The 8,978-nt window shown below is 39.2% G+C and overlaps 1 protein-coding gene across 2 annotated transcripts in view; it reads right to left on the minus strand.

Moving 5' to 3' along the window:
• The window catches only part of ASPH (aspartate beta-hydroxylase), a 187,196-nt gene that overhangs the window by 104,372 nt on the left and 73,846 nt on the right, over positions 1 to 8,978 (minus strand). For both annotated transcript variants that reach the window (XM_023530068.1, XM_023530067.1), the window contains exons 11-13: positions 7,782 to 7,820; positions 7,360 to 7,392; positions 5,246 to 5,290 (exon numbers count right to left, since the gene is read on the minus strand). In XM_023530068.1, the coding sequence (XP_023385836.1) occupies positions 5,246 to 5,290; positions 7,360 to 7,392; positions 7,782 to 7,820 (117 nt within the window). The remainder of the gene's footprint in view (positions 1 to 5,245; positions 5,291 to 7,359; positions 7,393 to 7,781; positions 7,821 to 8,978) is intronic.

Here is an 8,978-nt window from a genome sequence, read left to right on the forward strand (position 1 = left end):
CGAGTCAGACACACGGGCACCATCCTGACTCTACCCCCGCTTCAGCCCTCTCACCCGTCAAATTATTTACAAGTCTGATTTCTAGGAAATCAAGCCCCCTCTTTATTCCTTCTCCCACAGTTCAGGCTCCACTGTTTCCGGCCAAAGTTCGTACATCCGCCCCCTTACTAGTCTCCACCTTCTGGCGAAGCTGCTCTTTTCATATCTGAGTTTGGTCATGTAAGTAACTCCTCTGCCTAGAACTTTTCAGTGGCTTCCTGTCAGTTTTAGGCTTACATTTAGACATTTAAACATCGTATATGAAACACTTCGAGAAGCAACACCTGCCTACTTTTCCACCTGTATTCTACTTTTCTGCGGCACTCGGCCCTAAGGATATCGTGTCCGTTGCTTTCCTCGGCTCTAAGCCCCGGGGACTGTGTAAACCAATATGAGATGGGAGCTATGCTGTGGATCACATACCTTCACTGCCCCACTACAGAGCCTGTGCCATAGCAGTTGCTCAGTATGTATTTCCTGAGTAAATGATCGAGTCAATAAAAATGATATGCATATTAAGCACTTATTACACAGGCTAAGACCATGAGTGCTGCCATCCTAAAGCTGGTTATGGGCTTTATTGATCAGTGTTAGAAAAAACCGGTGACGGGGGAGGCACGAGTGACAGTTGTAGACAGATGCGGTGGGGTGAAGCCATCACCGCTGCCAGAATATTCAACAGTGGAATGACTCACAAATGCTATCTCCATTTTCAGAGAGACAGGAGCAGCACAATGACCAGAAACACTGATGCTCCCATATCTCCATTTTGGATAACACAATTATAATCACAAAATATAAAAATAAATTTTTTGTGCGTGGCATGGTATGACAGAAAAATTATTGATGGAACCAGTTAGTCAAACGGTCTTAAAATATCTGGCAAGAAGTTTTACTCTCGTGAATTTCTAAAGTGATTCCTTCATAAATCATACGATTTGTGCTACATATATTTATGCTGTCACATTGCTAGACATACGTTATATGATTTCACGTAAAAATATGAGTTTGAGGAGAAATGTGAAAATCTGCTAAAGAAAAAGGGATTCCAAAATCAATTTTTAAAAATCTGGGATTTAAAATGATCAGTTTTTAGGACTGACCTTTTATATCCCTGCCAAGAGTTTATCAGCAAAGCACTTATAAATTCACAAACATAAAAAGACAGCAAAATTTAAGCTATTGGAAAACTTATTTTTCTACACTGAATCATAATTAACCTTCAACATTCCTGAGTCCTAACTGATATACTAATGTACATTAAGAAAAAAACACCAAAGAATACAACATTTTCTGTTTTATCAGACCAAAACAGCTCTCAAAACTCATCAGCTCTTAGGCCTGCATTTATTTAAAATCCTCTAGAGCACAGCAGCTGAGAGTGTGAACACGGGAACCGGATGGAAGGACCGATCCAGTCCTATCGCTGTCAGCTCTGTGACCTCAGGCAAGTTACTGCGCCATGCTGTGTTGATTTTCTCATCGGTAAAATGGGGATAACAGCATAGCTACCCCTGGGGCTACTGGAAATAATAAATGAGTTAATTCATGTAATGTGCTTAGAAGAGAACCTAGATAATGCTTACTAAACGTAAGCATTCATTATCCCCTAGTGTATGGCTGGACACAATAATGATAAATTAGATAGCTCCTGCCCCACGGAATTACCACACCAATAAATATTTTTATTGACTTTAATAAGCAATAGTAAGACTGTATTAGAATGTATTAGTCTTAGAATGATCAAGGAAGACAAAGTAATTATCAATTAAATTCTGAGGGCCAGGAAAAAGTGAACTGATATCCAGCATTTTGGAGTTTTTCCCTGAATAAAAGAATTTTAAAGATTAAAAGGCAGTAAGAAGACAAGCGCTACAATTAGGGTGCCCACAGTTTCTGCAATCACATACACAATTAAACACCATTACAAAAGCAATCAGCCTACTGTACAAAAGATCATGAATACAGATTTTTGGCTATTATTTTTTAAGTGCGAATAATAAAAAATCGTAATATAAAGTTAAGACAGAGAGGGTAATAGAAATAAACAAACCAAGCACAATCACTGAAAATGACTGTTGCTAGCTCTCGGTCCTACATTCTCTTCCAGCAAGGTCAGACCACACTGTACAGCGGGTCGACCAGACTGTTATGACACCAAATTATGGGCTACAACTTCCGGAACAGGCCTTTCAGAATTCAGCTTCTCTTAGATATTTGCCAATGATACATCTGATAAGGGATTAATGTCCAAAATTTATGAAGAACTCATACAATTCAACAACAGCAACAACAACAAAAAAAACCCAGACGATCCAATTATTAATTACTGGGTGGAGGACCTAAACAAACTTTTCTCCAAAGAGGACACACAGAGGGCCAAGAGACGTGAAAAGATGCTCAATGTCCCTAATCACCAGGGAAATGCAAATTAAAACCACAATGAGATATCACCTCACACCTGTCAGAGTGGCTGTCATCAGTAAATCAACACACAAGTGCTGGCCAGGATGTGGAGGGAGGGGAACCCTCGTGCACTCTCGGTGGGACTGCAAACTGGTGCGGCCGCTATGGGAAACAGTTTGGAGGTTTCTCAAAAAGTTCAAAATCGAACTACCTTATGACCCAGCAATTCCACTTAAGGAATTTATCTGAAGAAATCCAAAACACTAATTCAAAAAGATACATGCACCCTTACGGTCACTGCAGCGCTATTTACAATAACCAAGATATGGAAGCCACCTAAGTGCCCGTCACTAGACAACTGGATTAAGAAGAGGTGCTACAATGGACTATTACTCGGCCACAAAAAAAAAAAAAATCTTACCATTAGCAATGACTTGGATGGACCTAGAGGGTATTATGCTAAGTAAGTCAGACAAAGAAAGGCAAATACCATATGATCTCACTCATAGATCAGAGAACTGGTGAATGAATGCCAGATAGGAGGGGGACTGGGGATCTGGGTGAAAAAGATAAAGGAATTAAGAAGTACAAATTGGTATTTACAAAATAGTCATGGGATGTGAAGTACAGCATAGAGAAGATAGTCAATACTATTGTAATAACTATGAATACTGCCAAGTGGGTACTAGACTAACTGGGTGAATCACTTCATAAATTATGTAAATGTCTAACCACTATGCTGTACACCTGAAACGAATATAATATTGAATGTCAACTCTAGTAGAAATGTTTTTTTTTTTTAAATAAATTTTTAAAAATAACAGAGGAGTATAACCATAAAAAAGATCAGGCTAATTAATTACTAAATGGTGACAGCCATAGCTACCATTTACTGGGAGCTTATTATGTCAGGAAGTATGTATATTAATCAAATTTTCATTTTTATGTGCTTTAGTTGTTAAATATCTCATCTAAAAAAGCACTTTTATCCCAGCAGTCTAACCGTTTGGTATTTTATACCTATGTTCCAAGGAAATTCTTGTGCTTAGTTTATAAAACATGGAAATAAAAGCATAGAACTTTTTGGTCAGAAAATAATATTACCTTTCATATCTTCACTAAAGTTAGGTCAATATTAAAAAATGTACTGTAACTGGAAAAAATGTTGCAGAAACTCAGTATTTTTAGGAATACTTACAAAACAATTAAAAAAATTTTTTTTTATGGTGACACTGGTTCAGCTGTACACTTAAACAGTAAGGCATATATATGTTTACACTGTGTGTTCACCTCCTATAGTTAGATTTCCTTCTGTCACCACATATTTGACTTCCTTTACCCCGTCTACCTCCCCCCTCCCCCTTACCACCCTCTGGTAACCACTAGTCTATAGTCCATGCCCATGAGTCTCTGTTTGTTTGTCCTGCTCATTTGTTGCTTTTAGGTTTATATCCCACATATAAGTGATGTCATGTGATTTTCAACTTTTTCTGTCTGGCTTATTTCACTTCGCATGATTTTAAAAGACATGGATAGTAATCGAAATGCGAATTCAGTAATCTGCTCTGCCTCCTCAAGAAAGAACAGAACACTCTGTGACATCTCTCTCAACAATACAGAGCAAACTACAAAAGTAGGACAGAAACATCAACCTTCCTCGCTGTGTGTCGTTCCTGAACACCAAGTCTATATACACACCCAGTAGTCATCATGTAAAAGATCAATTTCTCCATGGATTTCTTTTCTCATTCATATTACAATACCAACGGCTTAGTTCTCTTAAGTATTTGTACATATTTTTATAAATATACATGGTATGACAACTATCAAAACCTAAAACATCCAATTGTTAAGTAAAGATGAGCTGAGGTATAACTTAAAATATTCTTTGATTATAAAAGTTTTTCCCTTGAAATTCAGTATTCAATAAATTTTGGCAGGCACAGTTATCTCTACCAAAATCAATAATAGTAATGCACATCAATGCTATGAAATTCACATTAGGTATAACGTGAAAAATATGAGTAAAAATTAAACCAATGATACAAAAAGGGAAAAATGGAAATAAAACAGAAACAAGAAGAACTATACTTTGGAAAAAAGAATTGGAAAATCTTAATAAAACATTGTTTTCCTATGAGAACAGGAAGTTTACATGTTCATTTCTGATTACAGGTACAGTTGATGTCACCTCCAAAATGCATTGGAAAGCAAAGGCCGTGGTTGAAATGCTTCTCCCATTCTTTACATTTACTGATGATGAGAGGGACATGTGGGGGAAGGTAAGGGAAAGTGAAGAACTGGGTCAGCGCAGTGGACTGAAAGGAAAGACTGCAGGGTCCTGACAAGTCATAGGCAGCCTGGCCTGACGGGGGCGGAGGGGGGAACGTCACAAATATATGTACTATTAAACTTGGATCTTAAGGCAATTCTGGTTCCATATCGTCCATCAAATAGCCTGTCAGTCAAAAAAAAAGGAAGAAAATAAAAACCTAACTTCTACTACTACTACCTGCATCTGTAATGGCAAAACTCACATGTCCTTTGATCACGAACACTCCTCTAATTCTAGGGCAACAAATACGTGCTAGAGTGAATCTGATATGTAGTTTCCATTACTTTGGCTCACCTGATCAAAACACAGAAAATTTTCTTTTTAAGTTGAGGTATAATTAATCCTTGTGTCTCGAGACTTTTACTCTTCACAGATTTAGTTCACACAGCTGGTGTGAATATCAACACCATATTTTAAATTAAACAAAAAAGGAAAAAGCAACACATTTGATGAACTATCACATACCTGGTGGTATTTCCTGCTGTTCTTCGGCTGGAGGCACACGTACTTCTAAAATAAATAATAGAGTTACAATCCATTACATGTTGCTGACTAGTATTTCAAAAATGGATTGCTGGTATTTAAGTTACAGTGATTATTTTTACGGATTTTTTTGGGGGGGGATTCAATTGCAATCATTATAAAAAGAACAGGTTTTTACACCATCGCAACAAAGAAAAATTAGCTATAACTTTGTAAAATGTTGTACATTTTTCAAGTGTTCTGTACAACAGGCTGCCTGCCTAACCTCGAACCTCACTGCTCAGCAAGAGAGACAGAAACTAAAACCCACAATGTGTATGAGAATTGACAGAACTGAGGAAAGATATTTAAAGCACCTTGTTTCTTCTTAAATAAATGTTTTAATGTTTTAACTCACAACTCTAATTTTCATGTGAACAAAAGAAATTGAAATAGAATCGTAAAAATAAGTCACTATTATCAACAAAGTTTTACGAAAATATTCAAGATGACATAGTCTAAGACTAGTCAAAAATGTGGATGTGAATTTTTAACATCTTGTCTTTTTCTCTGATTGCTTCAACCTACTTATAACCAGAGACAGATCGCACCACCCACTGATACAATGACATATTGATCTGATTCGCTTTATAAAATTACATCGGGTAGTAGAATCTTCATACCTAACAACCCAGGTGGCGGCACCTCAACCTAGAAAGAAGAGCACATCAGCTTTCGCTTTGCTCCTTAACACTTGCAACAGGCTTTGGTGAAAGGTGGGACTGTTAATAGCATTTTCTAAAACTCAAAATATTTATGCAGCTACTTTAATCATTTTTCTTCTGGCATGAACTTGCTTCTAATTATAAGAATGATACATGCTCAAAATGAAAGATTTGTAAATAGTTTATACAAAAGTAAAAAGGAAACAAAAAAAAATCATACATATTCCCACTAATCACTATTAATATTCCGGCATAGTTCCTTCTTTACCAGCAGTACCTTGAGAGTCGACCAGCTTTCTGCGTGGTGACTGCCTTGTTAAGGGTTTGCCTATTTATTTCATTCTTAATAATTTAGAGACATATTAGCACTTTACCAACTTTACCAATACTTTTTCTCAGAATTTCTTTTACTATTGTCATTTTAGGTACATTTGAAAAGATTGGACGTATCATAAAGTATCATTTCCACTGTTACTTTCATCACTGCTGTTAAACTAAGAAAAACGTTTATTTTGGTAATGATGTAATAAGAGGATTTTAAAAAAAGAAATCGATGATTACATCATCACATCTGAAAGAGCTGCCTATTGATACAGCTGACTTTTCCTTACTCCAGGACAGTATGGCTTTCGCTCCCATAAATTTATTCAAATAGCTTTTGCTCAGATCACCAACCACCTCCACATGCCAAATGCGAGCACAGTCCTCAGTCCCGCAACGCGGCGGCAGGAGCGGAGCGCGTTCCCTCCGCACGGCTGCACTTTCGCCTTCTTCTCCACTGGTTTTCTTCCTGCCTCGTGGTTTCCTGCTCCACCAAACCTCGCAACCGCCGGCTTCCTTAGAGCTCAGCCTCAGGCTGCTCGTCTTCTCTCTCCGCGGTCACCTCCAAAACGGTCTTAGCTGCTTCCGCGAAGTGACCGGCACCCTCAGGATGGTGGCTCCCAGACATCTACATCCACCTCGGCTCCGGCCCGCCTGGTTCGGACGGCACATCCAGCCCCTACTGGACGCCTCCACCCGGGCACCTCACGTAATTCCCCCAAATTTTCTCAGCCGAATAACATAAAGGACCCAACTTTCGACCCATCTCTGCCTATGGCTAACCCCTTCGCATGAAATTTGAACCAGCCCTCCTCACTCTCGCCACTCATTTTCTATCCTACCATCCTGTTCTCATCTGTTATTGCACTTTGCATAATCTTTAATTATTCACCTTCTGTCTGGCCACTAGAATGCCAACCCCAATGAAAACAAGAATTCTGTCCTATTCACTCCCGTCCTCCTACCCCCTGAGCACGGTAGAGAGATTTAAAAGTACTCAATAAACACCTGCTAATACGTAAACATATTTTTAATTTGAAAAGTAAAACCATCTCTATAAAATTAACTTACCTTCTAAAATTATGTTTGAATCTTCTACTTTATCTAGGAAAAAACACACACATCTTACATTTACTCAACTCCATTAGATCCCTGAATTAACTTACAGCCACTCGGATACCTAAATCTGGCTCTTTTTAGACTGGGGTTTCTTATAGTGAGACTCATAGGTATTTATACCAGCATTCCAACTGTAATTCCTAAATTTTATTCAAAGAATACATCAAATAGGTGATATAACCCCTGCTGGCATAAAACCTGCACCATAAGTAGGGACTAAATATAGTGACAACATCCAATTACTTGCTTGGTGGCTTGAAAAGGTCTTGTATGTCTTACTACGTCAATCTCAGTCCCACGTGTTATAAGAGATTCAACAGGTACAAGGGGGGATGACTTGCAGGAGGAAACATCTGCTTAGAGAAAGCGCTTACCTGAACTTTCTATCCCTTCACTGTCCGATGGTTCATACACTATAAAATACACACAAAAATAATCCTTTAGCACCGCGTAACTCTCGTTATAACACAACACTCGCTGTACGATTCAAAAGCACAGACAAAGTCTAATTTATCTTTGAACTCCAGGGCTTAGGGACTGCGCAGTAATAGCAGGCTACAGAGCAGGGTGGGGAAGAGTTTGGTTTGAAGTGAAGCAAGCCCCGATTCAGTTTCCAAGTCAGCCACTTTTTAGCCACAGTAGATGGGCAATTACATATGCTTCTCTCTTAGGAAACAGGGAAGATTAAGGTTCCTCCCCAAACATTTGTTACCAGGATCCAATAATCTGTTTAGTGGATAACCAAATTCACTGCTGGGCAGCACTGAATTTCCCGTTTTTATTTTCTTTACATCTGTGGTGGAAGGTCTCAGTACCCGAGGCTCTACCCAGCTTATCACTCTGGACCCACATTTCCACCAGGGGAGGAGTCTCAGACCTTTCACCTGGGGGCAAACATGTCTGGCACCAGCCTCTGCGCGTGAGGGTTTGTCTGTCTGGCAGGCCCTTACTTCACAAGCTTATCCATGGCCCGCCACGCACTTCTCGAATTTACTGGCACGGGGTTTAATGCTCCTGCGCTCTGCTCCACAGAAGGCTCTTGTCTCTGCAGGAGGCTTCTCCCGTGCCCAGCTGGGTCACAGCTTCGTAGTGTACCTGATCGCCACTTTTTCCGTCTTCCAAATACCTCAAATTTTCTCCCATACTGAGAGCAAACTTTCTTATTTTCCCAGCACGGTTATAAAGTTGTTCTTTTTGTCCATTTAATAAAGAAAAAATTTTGAGCACCTACTATCTTTCAGATATATTATTCTCAGTACTGGTGTGGAGCGAGGGACAAACAATTTTTAATAGACTGTTTTCTGTCCTTTCGGTGGCATTTGTAAGACGAAGGAGCAGTGAACGTTTGCCCACTCTGTCGCCCCGACCCATGTCAGTATTTGATCATGCTGACTTAAAAAAGTGTCCTTTCTTGAGCCTGCTTCCCCTCCTTCCTCCATTTTACAGTCTAGTTTCTTTGAAGAGTCACTCACATCTCTTCGCTTCCTCCCCTCAACCCACTCCGGCCTGCCAGCCCTGACCACATTCTGAAAAAGGCTCCTAAGACCAATGAGCACCTCATGTTTTTAAGT

This window comes from Pteropus vampyrus, unplaced genomic scaffold (genome assembly GCF_000151845.1).
Source record: "Pteropus vampyrus isolate Shadow unplaced genomic scaffold, Pvam_2.0 Scaffold45, whole genome shotgun sequence".
NCBI lineage: Eukaryota > Metazoa > Chordata > Mammalia > Chiroptera > Pteropodidae > Pteropus > Pteropus vampyrus.